A 22,549-nucleotide genomic window follows, 5' to 3' on the forward strand; every position below is an offset into this window, starting at 1 on the left:
TTATCTATAATATGTTTTGATCACTTAGCTTTTTTTTCCCTTAGCTTTTTTTGTATCTGCATTCTGTGATCTACTGGTTCACCAGTGCTGTCCCAGCATTAGATTAAATATTCCCCCATGCCATATTTAATCTAATGCTGGGACAGCACTGGTGAACCAGTAGATCACAGAATGCAGATACAAAAAAAGCTAAGGGAAAAAAAAGCTAAGTGATCAAAACATATTATAGATAAACAGTAGTTTATTGATAATTTAAATGATATAATATACAACAAAAAGATTATAAAAAGATTCTAAAAAAATATATAAGAATATGAGAACATTAGCAGGGATTAATGACGAATGACAGACCGAATGAGCACTCTATACTCTAAGGTCAAAATCTGAACTCCCGTTGCTACGTTCTCTTGGTGATATAAATGCTTTCTTAGCAACCCACTACATCTATGTATATATTGATGTTTAAAACTGAATGAAGATATTCTATACTCGAACTATATAAAGAATGATTAGGCAGCCATGTGTGTATGCGTCAGACACAGAATATGGTTGCTCAGGGGCGATGCTTTTTCCCCAAACCTGTTCTCAGTTAGGTTTTTAGGATAGCATATTCACCATGGATAAGATATATCTACATAAATCAAGGAGATGCATTCAAAAACATCTTATATTCATTGTGGATATTCTGAAAATCCGCAAGGCTCAGGATCCTTGAAGACAGGTTTGGGAACGGCTCACTGACGAAGTATTTCCAACAGGGATGTAAACAGTTAAATCAATCCTTGCTCAGTATTAGTACTTGCCATATGGAAACACTTTGTGCACATTAGGTAAGGTTGGCTTTAAAAGGCTGGACTCTACTGTAAACAGTAACAGTACTTTGCTCTTCTCCATTAGAGAATGACACGGAGACAAATTTTTCCCTGTCCCCGCAGGAACTCAATTTCTTTGTCCCATCCCCGTGAGTTGTCCCTGTCCCATTCCTGTAAGCTCTGCCCTCACCGCCCAAGCCTCGAATGCTTACGATTTTAAAGTGTTTGAGGCTTGTGCAGATGAGGATGGAGCTTGCAAGAATGAGTCAGGGACAGGAAAAGAACTTGCCGGGACGGGAAAATGAGTTCCTGCGGGAACGGAGAAAAATTTGTCCATGTGTCATTCTCTATTCTACATCTTTCTATGCATTCAGTGTGGTGGCAAAGGGATTTAAAAAAAAAAATAAATAAAACTTTTCCTGTACAAAAGAAACTAAAATTGTTAACAGGTTTAACCAAAAGGAAATCTCACATCTAGAGTGGGTCAAACATTACTCCTCCAGGAGTCACTGAAGTTTCAGTTAAGGTATAGCAGGCTGGCACTTTCAAGCTTTGTTAGGAACACTGCCCTTTCTGCCTCCATGTGGAGAAAATAGCACTGTCTTTTATGACAATCCTTGCTAATAAAATAGGAATTTGTGGGTGTTATGCTTATCACCAAAGGGCAGCTCATACTGCACTTTTTCCTTTCAGTGTGTTCTCTCCCACTAATTAACTACTAGTGTCACAAGGAAAAACAGGCATGTAATTGCATTGAGAACAACCCTGAATTAGAGAGCTGAACGGGGATGACGGGGATCCCGCGGGTTCCCCCTTTGGGTCACGGGGATCCCATGGGGACGCCCCTTAGGGTCGCGGGGATCCCGTGGGGACGCCTCCGAGGGTCGCGGGGTTCCTGCGGGGTTGGATCGCAGTGCACTCGAGCCGCGAGGGTAGTCTCCTCCTCCTTACCTGCCCTGTCGCAGCACACAGCCGAACGGAAGTCTTTCCGACGTCAGCGCTGACATCAGGAAGACTTCCGGTCGGCTGTGTGCGGCAGGGCAGGTAGGAAGAAGGCAATGGCGTACGAAAGAGGGGGGAGGGGGCGGTCCGCCCCGGAGAATGTGCACAGCCGGTCAGGTTCCCCGATCGACCAACAACAGGCCCGGCCGACAAATCTCCCTGCCCTGTAGCTGCGAATCTAAATTACCTCTTACAGCAGCTTCACTACTCCAGCTGCTGTAAGAAGGTAATTTAGATTCGCGGCTACAAGACAGGGAGATTTGTCCGACCGGGCCTGTTCTGTTGTCGGTCGGGTGCGGAAACGCGACAAAGGGAGGGAGGAAAGGTGGAGTGGAGAAGAAAAGACGCTTAAGGGGGGAGAAGGCCGCTGAAAGTACTGGGGAAGACAAAGGGGTGGAGAAGAACGCTGAAAGGACATGGGGTAAACGGGAGGAGGGGGGGGAAGGATGCTGAAAGCACATGGGGAAGACAGAGGGGGGGGGGGGGAAGAAGGACCCTGAAAGCACTGGGGAAGACAAAGGGGTGGAGAATGCCACTGAAAGGACATGGGGAAAACAGGGGTGGAGAAGGCCGCTGAAAGGACATGGGGAAAACAGGGGGGGGGAGAAGGCCGCTGAAAGGACATGGGGAAGACAGAGGGGGGAGAAGGATGCTGAAAGGACATGGGGAAGGCAGAGGGGGGAGAAGGATGCTGCCTGACAGGACATGGGGAAAATGGTGGGGGAGAAGGACACTGAAAGGAAATGGGGAAGAGGGAATGGGGAGAAGACGCTGGCAGGGAAGAAGACAGAGGTGCCAGACTATGGGGGGAGCGGAGGGAAAAAGATGGGTGCCAGACCAATTTGGGAGGGGGGAGAAAGGGTGGGATTTCTGTCCCCGCGCAACTCTCTACCCTGAATATTCTCTGGTGTGTAACTGAGCATCGAAAGGCAGGTGGCAGCCTAGAGCTATTAAGCTCGCATGAAGAGTATAGCTGGAACAGCTGGTGGAACTAAATACCTCTCCTACAAACTACAGTATGTTCAAGAACATTCTAATACTTTCAGAAAAATTAATCTTCATTTGCCTGCTAATGGCAGGTAGGAAGCCTGGGGATTTAGAGTAGGGACAAATGCCCACTACAGTAATTACAAGGCAAAGTGGGGGAGGGGGTGTGTATGCTGGGGAAAGAGAAACAAATCATTATTTCTGAAGTTATTGGACTGGACCAGGTAAGAGGAGGGAACTGGCTAGGCTGGAGGAAAAAGAGGAATGTGGAAACCAATTAAAAGGAGCTAAATGAGTGCCGCTCCTGGGAGCTACCAGGCTGTACAGACGACCTGAAGCGCGTGCATTGACAGCTACCAGCACAGGATCAAAGCTAGGGCGGATGGATGTGGGAATTGCTACAGAAAACAGGAATATTTTTCCCCTTTAACATTGTGTAAATCCACCATACTTTCTGCTGCTGAGAGCAGTGATCTTTTCAACAACTGTACAGGTGCTGTGAAAGATACTGTATAAATTAAACTCGGCTTGTTAAGACAAAAATAAATGTATCTAGCCCTCCCTGTCTTGTCATGTTTCTACCAGAGTAATTTAATATGCTTCCCTCACATTATTTATCATTAACAGATTTACAAGCCCTCATTATAAGGAAAATACTGAGGTTTAAAAAAATATCACCAGAATGGTGAAACAATCTAAATATCTCTGATCCACTTAAAATAAATAAGCATTTAGAGAGAGACTCATGTTTTCATGTCCCTTTCAATCAGCTGAGCATTTGGAAACCTTTATGTTATTACTGTGTGCAACTATACACAAAAAAACTTATAAAAATCCATTGAATTCTCTCCCCATATTTCTGTCTTTGATTTTCCCCCTCCTTTAGATAACTCGTGCAGGCCTGTGGGCTAGCATGGAGTACCTCTTCCTTTCCTCCTGAGGCCTGGGCAGTTCACCTAGAACTGACAGCCCGGAATACCTGGAAATTCAGACTTACATGTCCTATATTGTAATGCTCAGCACTGTCTGAAAATTCTTTTCAAAGTAGTTGAAAGCTTCATGGAGCCCAACTGGCTCCTTATCACTGCTTGCACTGTCACATATCAGCTGATGTTCACAATCACTGTGCTATCAATGTGGAGGCACCAAATAGGTTGAGGAGGGATTTCTGAAACCACGGCTAGCTGCAATGAGCCAGGCCCAATCTGTATCCCAGTTTCTACCATATATATTGCCCTTTAAAAACACAGGTAATTTTATCCATTATTAATATGTAGCATTCAGACGCACAGTAATAATATAGAAAGCCTTCCAAGCTTTGAATTAGCCTGAAAGAAACATTTTAACATGAATCCTTTTCAACACATGCATGGGATAGTGACATGAGGCTTCTTTCACTATACCTTGGCAGAACAATAAAAATAAATTATTTGCTACTAATCGTCTGTCTTCTGATCTGATCTCCTGCAGCATTTTTCTTCATGTACACTGGAGATGGGACTTGACCTGGAGAAGCCTTTTGTTTTTGTGCAATGCGGGTCAGAGGATGAGAACATGGATCTTAGCAGAAGACTGATAAACATAGCATGCTAGTTTAAAACCAAAATGAAAATAGTTGGGAATCCTCCAGTGTACGTTGTGAACCAGGCCAAATCTTCCACTGAAAACTTGCACAACTCAGCAAAGCTGCCAGGAAAAAAAAAAAAAATATCAACCAGTCCAGAACTAGCACCTGCTATTCCATGTTCTGCCACAAGTGGACTGAAGATCTTTTCCACAAAGTACAGAGGGACTTCTGAATGCTGAAGAAATAAGATGATTCTTAAAGAACCAATCTAGAAAGCTAAAAAGGAATAATCCCTTTCATTAAAAAAAAAAGTGTAAGGAGGGAAGAATGGAGAGGTGGCATGGAGGAGAGGTACATGAATTAAATTCCTCCAAACTCTGAAAACGTCACATTCATCTTATTTCTTTAGGTTCATGTAGCACTTTGTGTGAATCCACTTTTTGAAAGATTTGGCTACTATAAGTCTTACAGCCAACCATTAACACTCTTTTGCAAACTGTTTGCATTCTGCACTTTGCCCCTCTCTGTGCAATCACTGTGATCTGCACTCAGTCTGTTGCATTGAGGGGGGATCAAGGAGGTCTCTTGCTATTCCCCAGTCTGCCACCGGGGGGCTCCTTGTTGCTTGTGTGTCCTTTTACAAGTGGCTGGCACAGTAGTGCATTCTTTCTCAGATTACGTCTCCAAGGCAAAGGGGGTGAGATTCAACTCCAGTTTGTGTTTTGAAGTTCCTCTCGGAGCCAGGTTGGCAGCGACTGTCCAAGTCGGTTCAGCAGCTTGGACAGCTCAATATTGTGTTCTCGATAAAATTCCAGAAGAAAAGTCCGAGCCTGTGGTGGTGTAGAAATGTACATTGGGTTTGGAAAGAGGAAAAAGTGAGTCATTAAAGGATATAAATTCCAACTAAGCAATTCTCTTCTAAGTAATAATTCTTTATAAATTTATTAACTGTCATGTGCTTTAGACTAAACCAGGAATTCTAGATTAATTCATTTGGGAGTCCTTTTATCAAGCCGCGCTAGCGCGGTTAGCACGTTGGACATTTCATCATGCGCTAACCCCCGTGGCAAGCAAAAAAACTAACGCCTGGTCAATGGAGGCGTTAGCGACTAGTGTGGCAGGCGGTTTAATGCGTGGTATTCCGCGCATTAAACCCCTACCGCGCCTTGATAAAAGGACCCCTTAGCCTAAATGTCTGTATGCAGTCAAAAATGGGCTGACATTAGCACCACACAAAAATAATCTTTTTTGAAAGCTATACTCTATCTTATTCCTTCCACAAATACTCTCTTTAGGTGCTGGTGCTTCTTCCTGCTCTCCCATCAAGAGCTCCCAGGCACCTATTCTAATTAAATGAGAAAAAGCCAAAAATAAACAAGTATGTTTGTATAATATCTGCTTGATTATAAAACTGAAAAAGAGAAATGGTTTCTTTCACCCTTTCTCTCAAAGAAAAATAATAAAACTCCATAAACTAATTCACATTTACTAATGTGAGAGCTCCCTAATACACTGAACGTATATTGAGATGGATCTTTTCTGCCATTTTGCTAAATGTAAATACCAGTTCAACTTCTATGGGGAGCCAAAAGATTTCCTTCTGGAAGCTGAGAAGGAAAAGGGTCCGATTATGAATGACTCCTGAACTACAAGGATGTATATCAATGTCACTCTTCCTTCAGTAAAACCACCTAGATTTTTCAAAATATTAACCCATTTTGTCCCAATATATTTAATTTCTTAACATCTCATCTAATACACAATTTATTAATCGCATTATACAAAAAAGGTTCAAGGCGATTTATATTCAAAGAGGCCGTAAAATCTATGGGAAAATACAAAAACAATCAATAATTAAAATATCATCATAACATGAATATTACAAGTCATATAAAAAAGTTTTCAATTTTTTTTACGAAACCTTAAGTAATTGATATCAGTCCTAAAGTAAACAGGTAGAATTATAATGGCAGCGTAACCAAAGGGGAGTTGAGCTGTCATTTATACCGTACTCCTCTAATCTATAGAAAATATAGTAAGTACCACATATTCTGGTAGAAGAATAATGCAAATGAGAAAAAAGCAAAATCAGATTATCTAAAAGAGTCAGTCTGTAATATATGATGAACTAGCAAGCTGATTTAAACTTAATTCACCTCTCAACTGATAACCAATGAAGATTTTTATATGCTAATGCAACACTTTCATATCTCTTTAGACCAAAAATGAATCTAACCACAGTATTCTGGAGTAATTGTAATTTTTTGATCAGTTTTGTGGTCAAGTTCAAATATAAAGAATTACAGTAATCAAGTTGAGGTAACACTAACATCTGAACCAACCAATACAAAATGATGTTCAAAAAAGCATGACTTCGCTAGCCTAAGTTTCCTCATAATGTATAAAATCTTCCTCCATAAATTAGAAATTTGGTCTTCAGATGTAAGAGAAGAGTAAAAAGAATACCCAAAACTTTAGATGTTATGTTATGCCAATATTTGTATTCTGCCTATATCAGTTCTAAGATGGATTCTACAAAATAAGAACTGAATCAATTCAATCAAGAATTATAGACATTATAACAACTACACTGCAAATTAAATATTAAATGAGATTTTTAACTTCTGTCAGAACCCAAAATATTATTACAAGATCTTATAGTAATTGGAAGATGATTCCACATAACTCAACCATATGATTTTGAACTGATGAAGAAAGCTGCTTAATCGATTGTATACACATTGAGAATTTCAGAAATCATAAATTCCTGCTGTTTTATCTCATAAAGGAACTCTGCAATAAAACTACCATATTTGACAGAAATGAAGGAGCTTCACCTGCCAAAATTTAAAAAAACCATGACACCTAATTTAAACCACAATCTGTCTGCCTCAGGAAGCCAATGCAATTTAAGATAGAAAGCCTGCAATGAATCAAATTTGATAAACCAAAAATTAATCTAATCATTGCATTTTGAAGCAGTTACAGTCAGTCAATCAATGATTAAGTGCAAATGACTAAAATAAGATTACAATAATCAAGCATAGCTAAGATAAATGATCAAACTAAAATCCTAAACACCTCAGGTTTAAAATACTTTTTGTTTGTTCTTAATTTTTCAAGATGTAAAAACAGTTTTTAATTATCAGTTGAATATAACTGTGTAATGCAAATAAATTGGCTATAGAAGGTTTAAGAACAGAAATTTAATAAAAGAAACTTACTAATCCCTCCCTATGGATAAGCCTAAGACTCAGATTGGCCTAGGTATTTAGGGCCCCTCCTATAGGAGGGTTTTAAGATATCTAGGCCAATCAGGGTCTTAGGCCCCTCCCTGGTGCATCCCAGGGTGCACCAGGAAGGGGAAGGCCACCATTCTGAAGAGGCGAGCCTGTTGGCAAGAGGGAGTGGGCATCCCTTTTGCCAGCTTCTATATCAAGGAATGGGGAAGGGGCTTGCGGGGGTGCTTGAGCTGGGGGAGTACTGAGCTGACCCGTCCTATCCCACCAGACCACAAGGGCTGACTTTTGGGGTCTTGTTGGTGGGAGAAGGGATCTTTGTGTAGGGTGGGGGCAGTGTTCCCGCTAAGCTGCGCTGGCGTGCGCTGGCGCACAAAATATTACATCGCAGCGCACAAGTTTCTCGTCACAGCGCACGGCGTACGGCAGATGGCAGGGCGGCGAGAGGAGAATCGGGCGAGTTGGCTCATAACTTGCTGGCGCCCGATATTTTTAGCTCACAGCGAAAAAAGTTTGCTCACAACACCCGCCCGCTTAGAGGGAGCACAGGGTGGGGGTCAAGGGGAGCACGGGGAAGTGGTGGAAGGAGAGTCCAAATAGTAGCTGAGCAGGAGAGAGTGGGCATCCCTCTTGTCTCTCTGGGTGCGTTGCTGTCGCAGGGGCAGCCATCACCATCGGGAGGTTTGGGGACCCATGGTTGTTGTCGGGGGTAGGAAAGGGGTGGCAGCTTGTCATTGGGGGAGGGAGCAGCTAGGCTCATGTTTATTTCTTTTAATGGGGCAGGGGCAGATGTGTGTGTAACACATACATAGCATCTGTGCCCATTAAAAAAAGATATGGTAAGGCAGGTAAGCAACTGGTCTTGACCAGTCACTTTTTTTGGATCACTAAAACATCATCAATTGCTCGGCTAGTTTGCATAGCCTTTTAATATTAAACCACTTATTTGCATGGCTGAGTTGGACAATGAGCAATCATGCTGAAAATCATATGGTGAGCCATTTTCTGTATTGGGTCGGCAAATGCGATTGTCGCTAAAGCAGTCAAAACTGTTTAGTGACGATTGTAGACTTTAGTGCATCTAGCTCCTAAAGACTTGAAAACAAAGCAACCTATCAAATCTAATCTGTGCTCTAATTGGCAATACTTCCCAGCTCTCTTAGCTGCAGTATTCTACATTAACTGAAGCTAAGTTGTTTATCTGTAAGACCAAAATAGATTGAATTACAGTAATCAAAATATGGAAGCAGAATAGACTGAGCTATCTTCCTGAAATATGAAGGTATGAGTGAAGAACGAACTGCTCTAAAGTGCCTTAATCTAAAGAATTTCTTTATTAAAGCAGATATTTGAGATTCAAAAGACACCTTAAAATCTAGCACAATACCTAATACTTTGAACTTTTCTACAATCTTCAATTGCTCCCCAAAGAATAATGTAAACTCACATATTGGACAAGAACACACTTGACCAAACCACAAGACCTTAGCTTTAAGTTAATTCAACTTTAAAAAGTTAATGTGTGTCCATTTATTGATCTGAGAAATAACACTGTATATTTAAGATGATCTTAAGTTGTGTCAATACTCTGCAACATGGGACATAACAAAAATCGGTACCTAGAGGGCAGCTGGTAAGAAACAGATGACTACTTTCCTTCAGAGAACATGAGTGCAACCACAAAACCATATATCTATAATTTAGGCATGAACATTTATACTAGTCATACAGCTGGCATATCTACTTGTGTCTAAATGCCAGAGATATATGTATAATTTATGATATTCTTTAAGTTATGTGCATAAATGTGAGCCACTCCCATGCTCCTCCAGAATCCGCTTATGATACACCTACCTGTAAGTCCAAAAAATTGAATCAGAGTGAATATATACTACAAAACAAAAATTCTCACATAAAAACATATAACCTACTAGAGAATTAATACAGAAATATACTAAATAAAAATATATATATGAATGTGCTCAGTGAAGTGAACAATTTAAATAGCCATAGGAAGGCTGAGTAAAGTTCAGCTTATAACATCATCGCACATGCCCTGCCTGCCTCCATTATCTAAAAAAATCACTGATGTGTTGTATCTACAAGGAAGTTAAACAATATATATGTAGTCAAACAAACCACACTTATCTCTATCCTTGTAGGTTCTCACAGTACTCAGCAGGAAGCATGGAGGTGGTACTGAATGATGAAAACCTCAACCAGCTAGCAAAAAAGTCAATGTGTGTGATCTGATTGACTTGGATTTTAAATGGTGTTTTTTTGTTTTTGATTTTTTGTTCCTGATTTTCACTATGGATTAATTTGGGGATTTGATCATACACATTGACTTTTTCGCTAGCTGGTTGTGTACATCTTTTATTAGGGTTATGTCATCCTTGGTTTATGTTATAGTCATGATTTTTATGATTTATAGCAATGGTTTTCAGAGGTCTGAGGAGAAAACATCCAGCTGCATCCTGATTTAAAGAGTTATGAAATCTCAAATAAATAGTTGCTCTTGACTACTAGAAAGAAAACCCCTTGTAATAATCACAGACCTGTTAACTGGACATAGGAAAAGATCATCAAAGGTATGATTCACAGGTGAGTTTTTCACTTATGGTATTGGATTTTGTGCAACAATTTCCATACTGTGATAAGCCACTGCTGACGTGTGCAACAGAGAATGGATCTCACTTTATGGATCTTGCTAGTTACTTGGGACTCAGCCTGGCCAGTGTCAGAGACAAGATGCTAGGCTCAACAGACCTTGGTCTGAAACAGCTTGATACATCCTTCTGTTCCGACATATTTTACAGTTTTACTTGCACCTTTGTGTAAGTGATGCTCTTTATGGGGGACAGGTCAGATACCAGTTGTGATCATTTACTCAATGGTTAAGCAGGTTCTTAAATATTTTATAAATTGTATCAACATGTGAACTGAAGAAGACTTCTATGAATCCCATGGACAGCTAGGATCACCAACAAATATATTCTTGATTATACAAACCCAGAGTTGTCCCTGTAAGGCAAGATTACTAGATAGAAAATGATCTATTTTGAACATGTGATGAGGGCAGTAGACAAGAAGATGCTACTTGGAATGGTCAGTGGTAAAAGGATGCAGGGGAGACCAAAGGCTGGATACCATCAAGAATGACACGGGAATGAACATCAAGCAATTGAAAGAAGCCATGGAAAGCAGGGAAGCATGACAAAGACTGGCCTACAGCATATCCAAGGGTCGTTCACGACTGAATGGATAGTGATAGTATAAAACCAAAAAGCTAGAATGTTTTTAAACAAAGTTTTGTAATAGATTTAGCAAACTGGCCTCAAAATCCCGAAGGATACTACTCAAACCAGAGCACAAAGCTCAGTGAAGAGTCCCGTATATTATTATTGGCTACCAGGGACAGAACAGAAAGAGAAAAAAAACTCCCTTGCACTACAGGGAGAAAAAAGTCTCCGACCAAACCCCCCACCCCCAGTTAAATCTAAAGCTTCTATTGGTCATTTAGCACAAAACTAGAAGGAGCAATGTGAAGGTTTGAGGGGTGTTCTCCTGACTCAGCAACCCACAAAACAAGGTCCCGCAGGGTCTCTTGTTGAGAGAGAAGAGAGAGAAAATATTTGAGGAAAGAGATTGATGATGGCTCGGAGTTCTGTTATGTACCAGTTGGAGTTGGATTACAATTATCGATTGATTTGGAAAGAAGCTCGGAAACACTTCTTAATTGACATTGGGATTATTTTAGAATTTCTCGGCAGATAAGTGACTTTACTCTTTTTGCCTCCTAGTTTTGTGTTAAATGACCAGTAGAAGCTTTAGATTTAACTGGGGGGTTTGGAGGTTGGAGACTTTTTTCTTCCTGTAGTGCAAGGGAGTTTATCAGACAGCACTTTGGAAAAACTGACTACTGCCCCAATGATTTTATGGTAAGAATACTAAAAGGCAATACAAGAATGTAGGACTTTTGAAATCAAAATGATAAAATATTTTGATACCCATGGACAGGACTCAACAAGGACCTTGGCTTTCTTTCCCACTACAAAGAAGCATAAACTGCTTTGTCACCTCTTTGTCTCCAACTACCACTGAAATGCTTTCATGTTTCCCTTATATATACTGATCTTGCCAACATTTGCTTATTTTTGATCTCAAGAAGAAGGGGTTACTTTCGAAAGCTAATCAAACTACATTAAGTTAGTCCAATAAAAAAGGTATTTTTTTTTCTTTATGTTTTTGTTTTATTTCTACTTATTACCTTCAAGAATGGACTAACACAGCCTCCATACCATTTCACTCAAGGTAAACATAAATCTACCTTATTTTGTAGGGTGGCAGATTTAAGAAAAATGTTAGGAAATTATTTTTCACAGAAAGGGTGGTAGATGCCTGGAATGCCCTCCCTAGAGAGGTGGTGGACAGCAAAATGGCGACAGAATTCAAAAAAGCATGGGATGAACACAGATGATCTCTACTCAGAAAGTGAAGGGTATAAATTGAAGAACTAGGGCTGGAACTGGGCAGATTTACATGGTCTGTGTCCTGTATATGTATAACTGGTTCAGGATGGGCTGGGGAGGGTTTTGGGAATTCTAGTACTTTGGAATGGTTTAGATAGGCTGGAGTGAGTTTCAACGGCAACTCCAGTAGTTGGAACCCAAGAACTATACCAGGCAGATTTCTATAGTCTATGGCCCCGAAATACAAGACAATTTAATCATGAATTTATAATACATGTAACCATTGGGCAGACTGGATAGACCATTCAGATCTTATCTGCCATCATTTACTATGTTACCATGGACTCTTTTAACAAACCTTGGAAGAGCTTCTTACCGCAGGCTGATGAGGTAAATGCTCTGATGCTCATTCAATTCCTTTGAGTGTCGGACCATCTACCTCGACGGCCCGTAGTAAGCAGCTCTTCCGCGGTTTAGTAAAACCCAGCATATGTTACTAATTTCCTCTGTCAGCTAGGATGAACTGTGGCCATTATCACTTTCCAGCTCACTTTGAATTTCTTTTTTCCCATGTTGAATATGGTTTTTGTGAGAGACATATTTCATCTAAAAAAAAATCCCCTTATGATAATTTAAATTCAGCAAAACCTGGATATTGGGCACTATTCAGGAAGCAGAAACTCTAAACACTGGGAATGAACTCAAGAAAGAAAATTATGAGCAGAGTTAAAAGAACCCTTCTTGTTCCAAAATCTGTAAATATTCACAAAATAAAATACTGCCACTAGAAAGGAGAGAGACACAGGCATAAGAAGAAAAATAATTAAGATATTTTGAAGTATTCTAGCTTAGTGCTGCTGTTTTAAAATAATCACAGGAAAATGCTACTGTAAATGCTGACAAAGCATTTTTAGCATTAGAGACTTCATGTATATCATCTATTAAGTGAGACAAAGCCAGATGTAAAAAAATAAAGCATTCCTCCCTTGCTGATACTTTGTCATAACCATGGGGCAGCAGCAAAGACATCTAAAGTGGCAAAGCAGTGAGGCTGACCAGTATGCTTGGAATTTCTGCTGATTCAGTTTGCACAGCTTTGTTACGGCATCATAATTGGGAAACAGGGTCCTAAAACTTACGCTTTTTTTTTTCTCTCTTTTTCTAGACAAGGTTAAGATAGCAAGCCCCACCCATCTGTACTAGCTATGCCAGCAACTGCGCGGCCATGGCTCTCTCAAGAACCTGCTCTGCACGCACATTATGGCCATTAGGGGGTCACAACTCAGTGATGTTCCACCAGAGACTGCAAATGCTGCCTCGAAAACATCTCTGGGCTTGGAAACTGAACCCAAATATCTCAAGATATTACTGCCATTAGGCCAGCCATCAATAGCATTTTTATTAAAAAAAAAATATATATATATACTGAAATTCCTGCTTTAAAATTCCAAACTTTCTCACTAACTGCAAGGAAAGCTTGTGACTAAATTGAATACAATTTCTGAAGTAAGCATGTCCAACTGCATTCAAAGGATTGTTTATACAATATAAGTAGTTCTGCAAAGCTTGGAGAACTGCCTGTACATATGGGTGGTCCTGGATATGGCTGAGAGCTCACCGAAGCCTCCATGTCGGGATACTTCCTCCCCTTGCTTTTTCCCAGGCATTTAGTTTTTCCGCCCTCCAACAGTTGGCACCAGAACCCTTTGGCTTCATCAAATCTGTAAGGTATAAAAAACATGTTCAGAAGGATTCTTTTTAAAGAACATCTATGGCAAATGAGCAATAGTTTTACAAATTGCTGTGAACTAGGCTTACCATATCTCTAAAAACAAACGAGAGAACACATGACCGTGCCCACACTCTACCTACAGCTCCACCCATACCACCTATTTTCTTCATCCTCCTCTGTACCCATTTTAATGCTTCTCTCTCTTCCTTCCTCCAACCCTCCTCCCCCATGGGTGCTTCTCTCTCTCCCCCCCCCCTTTTCAACCCCCCTTTCCTGTGGGTGCTTCTTTCTTTCTCTCTCTCCTTCCAAACCCCCTTCTGTGGGTGCCCCTCTCTCTCTTTCTAACCTCCTCTCCTGCTGTTTTCTGTTTCTCCCCTCCCATTCAGCACTACCCTAATCCATGCTCTTTTCTCCAGTACGCTCTCCTTTCCATAATGCTTCTTCACCCCTCCTTCCCTCCATGCTATTTCTTCCTCCATGCTGTGTTTCCAGCCCCCCTCCCTCCATGCTGTTGCTCAAGCCCACTCCATGCTATTTCTCCCTCTCTCCATCTATCCATGCTATTTCTCTAGCCACCTCCAAGCTGTTTCTCCAGCCCTCCTCTTTCCCTCCATGCTGTTTCTCCAGCCCCTTCCACCTCTGATGCTGCTTCCCCTCACAGCCTCTCTAGCTCCTGATTTCCCCATCTACCTCCTCCCCAGACCAGGCTGCTGTAATCTAATCTTTGGGCGACAGAATGAGGTGAGCCTGCTGCCACCGTCTGCCCTGGAAGCCACCTCTCTGCAGTAACTTCCTGTTCCCACATAGGTGGGACCTGCAGAGAGGCGACTTCTGGGGCAGGCGGCAGCAGGCTTACCTTGTTGCTGCTGCCTGCTGCCCAAAGATTAAATTACAGCAGCCAGGCCCAGGGAGAGGGTAGGTGGGGGAGTCGGGAAAGCTGGCTAAACCCGGACAAACTCCCCCAGTTTTAAAAACATGTCCAGGTACACAGAGAGCACTCTAAAAAGAGGACATGTCTAGGTTTTTCCAGACATCTGGTAACCCTGCTGTGAACAGAAATATACAAGTATCATATTACTCTATTCAAAGTTTTATCCAGAAAGAAACATTTCTGTTTTATTTACTTTGTCCTCTTCAGGTTTAAAGAACGAGCAGAAGAATACCCAGTATACATAGGGGATAATGTGCTAAACACAGAGGCCAAGAAGGGCAGTTTGAGGTAAAGGAAAAGTGCCAGGAATTGAACTAGTATCTACTTCTACAACTACTCCTCATCATTTTCTACCGCGCTTCTATACATATGCAGTGGTGTACACAAATATGTAAGAGAGCGTCTGCTCGACTAAACATATAATATATTTAAGAAAGAAAAATGGCACAAATAATGTTTGATTGTGGACGTTCATTTATCACGGGAACTGAAAAGGTGACCTAGGACTTATTTCTTTGAAAACAAATCTTTGAAGAGAAATGCGTTGACAGACTGTGGGTGTGCAACACTCCAGGGTCCCGTGTTCATAAAAACACAACCACAGTACAGTCTGTAACATTTCTAGACACTTAAAATGAAAAAATAAACAGGAGAAAAGGTTTTACTTGGGACCTGAGGGGGTGGAAGAAATTTTGTGAAATGGAAAATTTTGTAAAATTGAAAGTGTTTGTACTTACTCCAATTTTAAAGTAGTTACTTTCATTTTTGAGTTTCTCTCACCTTCCCCCCCCCCCCCACACACACAGTTTCTTCTTGATTCTTTGGGCTTCTGGCTTGATTGGAATTTGAGCTAATGCACCGTGAAAGAGTGTGGTGTCTACACATCTCCCTCAATATTCGCAGGGGTTAGAGGCAGAGCCGGCCCACGAATATTAAAATACCACGAATAATATTCGGGCTGGTTCTAACCCACCCCCCCCACTTTCCCCCAGAATTAAAGCTGTATTCCGAACCTTCCCCACTTCCCTCCCGCTTTCCCTCAGAATCCCTTAAGCCTTACCTGGTGGTCTAGCGGGTTTTCGGGGCAGGAGCGATCTTCCTAAGCTCCTGCCCCGTCAGATCATTCATAGGAAATGGCTGCAGTGATCTCCTGTCATAGTCTCAAGAGACCTGCTAGACCATCAGGGATTCCGGGGGAAAGCGGGAGGGAGGTAGGGAAGGTCCGGAATACAGCTTTAATTTAAAAAGAAAAAAAAAAAATCGAGAATAACCAAATCTGCGGATGCTGAAACCGCAGATTCGGAGGGAGAAGTGATGCCATCAATGTTTGTGATGCCATCTTCATTGACTGTTAACACATCTCTTTAATTGATGTAATTGCTTTCAATACTAATGCTGTTTCTGGCTATGTCCAGTTAAGTTTAAAAGATGTAATTTTTAACATCCTTCTTATCTTATATAGTAAGAACGAATGTTTCGCTATACTTTCCTCTTATTTTAATAGATTGGATGAGTCGAAGTTTGTAGAAAGAGCGCTGTACTACCCAGGGCCGGATTACTCAATAGGCCCAGTAGGCACATGCCTAGGGCCCGAAACTGTGAGGGGGGCCGCTGAAGGAGGATGACGCACCTTGCCATCAATGGCAACGGGCCCCCCTCCCGGCATCATCAGCAATGGGCCCCCCCTCCCGGAATCAACGGCAATGGGCCCCCCCTCCTGGCATCAACGGCAATGCGGCTAGATCTGTTACAGGAAGGTCCCGCGATGACTATGTCTGTCGGTCCATCCCCCTCCGATGTTACTTTTTCCAGAGCAAGTGAGTGACGTCAGAGGGGGATGGATCGGCAGACACAGTCATCGCGGGACCTTCCTGTAACAGATCTAGCTGTTGTTGCCGTTGATGGAGGGCCCGTTGCCGTTACTGCAGGGGATGGGGCCGTTGCCGTCAGCTGCTTTCGGGCAAAGGAGCTCAGAGGGCAGAGCTGGCAGCTGCAATGTTTGGAGGGGGAGAAAGGAGCATGGAAGGGTGGTGGAGGAAGAGAAAGGGGGCAGGGTGGTATGGAAGGGTTGTAAGAAGGATGGTATGGAAGGGTGGTGGAGGAAGAGAAAGGGGGCGGGGTGGTATGGAAGGGTGGTGGGAAGGATGGTGGGGCAGCGTGGTATGGAAGGATGGTGGAGGGAGAGAAAGGGCAGATGCTGATGGAATTGTGTGCAAGGGAAGGATACTAGATGGAAATGGTTTGGAGGGAATGAAAGGGGGCTGATGCTGATGGAAGTGGGGCCCTCGAAGAATTAATCCTGCTCTGGTACTACCTGAGAGATCTGTGGACGGAAAGTAAGCCCAGTATCTATGATGACTCCTAGAATATGTATCCTGCTTGGTCTGTGTCCCGTATTGTATGATGAGCATGGTATTGGACAGACAGGTCGGACCGTTCAGGTCTTTATCTGCTGTCATTTACTATGTTACTATGTATTGTATGTACTACTGGAACCAAAGTGCTACAGAGTAAAATAGACGAGACCAAAGAAATCAAGCCTTGTTCTGAAAAAAAGTTTGATTTTTGGGATCCAATGCGATTTATCTGTAATTTGTGTTTATTTGTCATTGATAATATTGATCTTATGTATATTTAGGCCAGGGGATCAAGGATACAGAGAATTTGTGTATCGTTAGTACAGACAAACATAGCAAAATGAAGGATTTGGGCAAGAATTTTCACACCTGGCTGGGAAGTCAGCAAACTATCAGGCCATTCTATCTTCAGTTTAAGGAATTTCAGTCATTTCACAAAGTGACACCTGTGTGCAGGATTCAGGATGTACCAGTAACTGGTACAGAAGGAGCTGAGGGCAATAATCCTTGCAAAGGGCTGTACCTACAATGATTTTTTTTAATGCAGCAGTAGAGGGATGTAGAGAGAGCAGAATGAGAGATATACACCTTGAGTGTGAATAGAGGGTCAGAGCATCTCTAACTCCAGCAAAGCTTGGTTCTGACTGAGCCATAAGATCTCTATTTAGCAGCTGAAGGAAAATAATGAGCAATAAGAATCATCATTAGCAGAAAACAATTTGATGACAGTAGAGCAGTAATATCATTGAATATTACAAAAGACTTTTACTGTTCATTTCAAAAGAAAATATATAAGCATCTTTTCAGATTTTCCTAAATGGTGCCAAATTTTCCATAGCAGACCTCAGGAATCCCCCCCACCCCAATACCAAAAAATGTTTTTCCCAACAAGTTTCAGCTTTTTTTCTTTTTTACTCGTTCTCGGGTGTCAGTGCACCATCAAATATTCGCTACAAGTGGTATGACAGAGACCACCAACATCAGATGGGGCCAGGGCTGCCGAGAGACAAAGCCAGGCCCGGGGCAAACAATTGTGCCGCCGCCGCCCTCCCCCCCACCCCCCGCTTACTTGAAGAAGTAGTTTGAGTACTATTGCTCTCTCGTTTCTGTGTACCAGATTATATGCTATCCCGTCAACTATGCTCTGCTGGCCACGGGTCTATCTTCTTGCCATGTCCCCTCCTATGTGGAGACAGGAAGTACTTCACAAAGAAGGATGGGACACGACAGGAAGAAAGACCTGTGGCCAGCAAAGCACAGTTAATGTAATAACATGATAACTCAGCACAGGAGCATGAGACCGATCCAATCACAGGAGCAGGAGACCAATTTCTCTGCCTATGCTTGCCACAAGTAGCTGTTGAATGTGCCAGGCCCCCCTTGGAGGCTAGGCCAGGCCAGGGGAATCATGCTCCCCTTCCCCCCCCCCCTTCTCGGCAGCCCTGGATGGGGTGGGGTTGACAGAAGACAAAAGGGTAACATGCTTACTTGAGTGCTTGGGTGTAATTGAAAAGTGGAGTCACTCCTAAAAACTTTTGCACAGTCTCCATAGTAACAGCTGGGTTGTTTCGCAGCTCCTGGCCATCGATGATGAGAAGCTAATTGAACAGATTAGAGAGAAGAGAAAAATATCACTTTGCAAGGGCAATACTAACAATACTAACAGTCACGAGTCTGCATGTGTCCTCATTCCCTTGTGGGAGAATGGGATAGGAAATTGACAAAGAGTATGTACTCTGCAGTGACTGACTATCCCATGACAATTGCTATTCCCTTAGAACAGCTCAATCTGCTTTCTGATACTATCGGGCTGAACCTGAGAGGAAATGATCACAGGAAGCCCAAAGGACTCGAGAGAGAAGCATTGCAAGAGCATAAAAATGTAGATTAATGCAGGTTCATGCTTCCACTATTTCTAGTGAAGCAGAAACGCAAAACAGGAAAAAGACATTTTGTCCTGCTATGAATTGCCATTCTAACTTTTACAGTGGGCCATTTTAAGAGACATTTCCGTGGCTAAAACACTGCTTTATAAAAACAACTAGACGTACTTGTAAAGGGTGATTCTAGAACTGAAATCCTACACTTACATGCCTATAGCACATTAATATATAGAGTACTAGAACTTACATGAGTAAATAGCTGCAAAAGTGCCACCTAAGAACCATGCTGTAATGGCACATAAGTGGCACAGTGCATAAATGCAAGGGAGTTGCACACACAGGCATGCAGTTTACACAACCACAGTTATGTCAGATCTATGGATGGTATAACTGGGGGCATGTATATGTAAGGTGTGCCGATATTGGGTTATAACAGAATTTGGGCACACAATCAGGATTACCCCATACAGTGTGTGCATATACTAATTTATCTGACACAGGTGGAAGATGTGTTCTTTAGGACAAGTCTAGGAAAAAGTTAACACTTAAAGTATGTGCATTAAAACATGTGTGGATGTAGGTAAGAAAAAGACTGGGACCAGGGCCGGATTTTCCTATAGGCTAACTAGGCTTCAGCCTAGGGCCTCAAGATCCGTGTCACATTTTTTATAAAGATTAGTACCAATAACAACATGTTTCATTTAACATATTGATATATATCACAGTAATGATGTATTTTATTATCTCTCATGTAATTTACAAACTTAAAAATGGGAGGTGAAAGGGCCTCATAAGTGGAATAGCCTAGGGCCTCTTTTCATCTAAATCCGGCCTTGACCGGGACGTTTGTATGTACTAAATAGCTGGTATAAAAATGTGCATATATATATATAGATATATAGTGTGTATATATATAGGGCAGGATTAATTCGTCGAGGGCCCCTAGGCCCCCTGGGCCCCCTGCCCTGCCCTGCCCCACCCCACCATGCGCCAGGCGGAAACAGGAAGCTGCATCAGAGGGAAGCTTTGGGCAAGCAGCACCGCTTGCACAATTACAGTTCCCGTTGCCTTTCTTACCCGCATTACTTGCTTGTCTTACTTTCCATCGATGGGGGAGGGGGGGAGAAGGGCCACGTTGCTGATCGGGGGGGGGGCCCACGTTGCCAATCGATGCTGGAGGGGCCCATCGCCGTTTGGAACAAACAATGTTGATGCCCTCCTTCATCGGTCCCCCCTGACCATTTCGGGCCCTAGGCACATGCCTATTTGGCCTATTGGTTAATCCTGCCCTGTATATATATAGTGTGTATATAGATATATAGTGTGTGTATGTATATATATGTATCTTTTAAAATTTATTCTATTTAGTGTAATTTTGTAAGAGGCCTCCTAACTTAGGCAGTAGGTACACACACAAATTCTATCAGTTTTCAAAGGAATGCACAGACAGGTATCTAGAGCTGCTCTTTAGTACTCACCATGGTTTAATTTAAACGCATATGTTACAAAATATGTACATTAGGCTAACTGCACCCTGGAAATGGCTCCACTCAGATTGAATAGACATAGGCACATATATAACTAGGTGCCTCTTTTTAGATGCTCCGAGGGCAGCTGGTGGGAGTCTATTCTGAAATGAAACCTAAGTGTCTAGGCCAGTGATCTTCAACCTTTTTCATGGAAAGATGAATATGAGTCACAGGGCCACAATGTGAATATGAGAAAGCTCTGAGGGCTAGCAAAAGATTTAAGCCTACACTAGTTACATATATCATTGAAAATTCTGTTAACGTGCACTCTTCTGCATGTTAGCAAAACTCTGGTGTGGTTTCCACAATTCTCTAATTGCAAGTGTTTCATTGTTTCTCCAGCTTTGTCATGTCTTAATGCATTCTGCTTCATTTTTTCAATCAAGTTCTTTATGTTCAACTTGATGTATTTTATCTGTTCTATGTATTACTCCTTTCCCTACAAAGGTTCAAAAATATCACTCCAAAACAAAAGCACCACACAAGCCAAGAAAGCTAGCTTATTACTTAAGCAAAAGAAAAGCCTCAGACAAACGGAGAGGTGTACCCACACTCTTCCACCAAAGCATCATAGGCAAAAAAAACTTTCACACAAGTTTAAAGTTAGCAGGTGGGAGCAAAAAATAGCCGAGAATGATTAATGGTAAAAACCACTGAACACAAACAGGCCAGGCCGACGATCGTTTCGTGGCCGGTAACCACTGCTTCAGGGCCTTAGCGCCAAATCCAGGCTATCAACACGCAGATCCTAACTGCTGCTTTCAACCAAAATTGTGATATTTTTGAATCTTTGTATTATACCTCCCTCCATTCCTCCCTGTTTTTTGTGGTTACTCCTTTCCCTGCCATGCCGATATTTTCTGCATTATATTGTAAATGCTTTCCGTCTTTATCTGTTTTTAAGTCCATTATTCTAATTTGTATTTTATCTGTATCCCATGTATTAGCTCACCTTGTTGTGAACCGCCTAGAACTTTTTCGGTATATAAGAATAAAATTATTATTATTATTATTATTACCCTTGCAGTATACATGCATCTAAATATGAATCCTGACCTTTTACCTGTCCTACAGCCGTACGTACATCTGGCACAGTCACAGTAGGTCCTACACATGTCCTTCATCATAAGAACAGCCATAGAGCACATGGTCCATCTAGCCCAGTATTCTGTTCCCACAGCGGCCACTCCAGGTCACAAGTAGCTGCAGAAACCCAATTACTAGCAACATTCCATGCTCCTGATCCACGCCTGGCCTACAGCACTCTTTTCTGAGCGAGCAAGACTGAACTTAACACATCTGCAGGACTTGAAGAACATTTCAGTCAACTGTTTGAGAGCCACAACGGAAGATTTCAGGGGCTACACATTGGAGACCACTTGTTTAGGCTCTTCTACAGAACAATTCATGCAACCCAGTGTTGGTGCATCTAGCATTCAGCCACCCGCACTTAGCTGGTGCTTCAGCGTTATAGGGATGAGCACAACTTACAAGATTGTATTCTGCATGTTATGCGTGTGAGGAGGAGCCCTGTTTATGTCCTCTTATAAATATGTGCTATGCAAGGTAATCATGTATTTATAGAGCACCATTTGGGCAGCATACCAACATATACACATGTAAACATGCAGCTACCGGCTAGTATTCTAACCATTTCCATCCACAATGGGCACGTAAATGTATTTACTCTACATATTCATCATTGAGCTCCAACAGTTATGACTTTGTAAGGCTTAATTTTTATAATATAAAGCAGCTGAACCTCCAGCAGTGCCAATTAGTCAGTCCTGAAAGGATTTAAAAAGGTTGAACATATTCTTCTCTCATTTAATGAAAGACTTAAGGAAAATCTTAATACTTCAGATTAGTTTCTCTGCAGAATACAAATGAGCATAATAAGAAACAAACAGTTCCAACATTTGTTCATTAGCAGTAATCAGTTGATTATGAAAGGACTGAATGTTTAGAACTTTTCCCCTCTTTCTCCATCCTTTCAAGTATTATGGCTATAAGGCCCATATTCGATAAATGGCGGCTT

At 41.9% G+C, this 22,549-nt stretch overlaps 1 protein-coding gene across 1 annotated transcript in view; it reads right to left on the reverse strand.

Moving 5' to 3' along the window:
- Nucleotides 1-2,588: 2,588 nt before the first annotated feature.
- Nucleotides 2,589-22,549, reverse strand: part of NDST2 (N-deacetylase and N-sulfotransferase 2) — a 687,503-nt gene continuing 667,542 nt past the window's right edge. Inside the window, 3 exon segments of the mRNA XM_033942504.1 lie at nt 2,589-5,198; nt 13,698-13,800; nt 18,588-18,697. Coding sequence (XP_033798395.1) covers nt 5,073-5,198; nt 13,698-13,800; nt 18,588-18,697 — 339 coding nt within the window. The 3' untranslated portion in view covers nt 2,589-5,072.

The sequence above is a fragment of the Geotrypetes seraphini genome, chromosome 4 (assembly GCF_902459505.1).
Source record: "Geotrypetes seraphini chromosome 4, aGeoSer1.1, whole genome shotgun sequence".
NCBI lineage: Eukaryota > Metazoa > Chordata > Amphibia > Gymnophiona > Dermophiidae > Geotrypetes > Geotrypetes seraphini.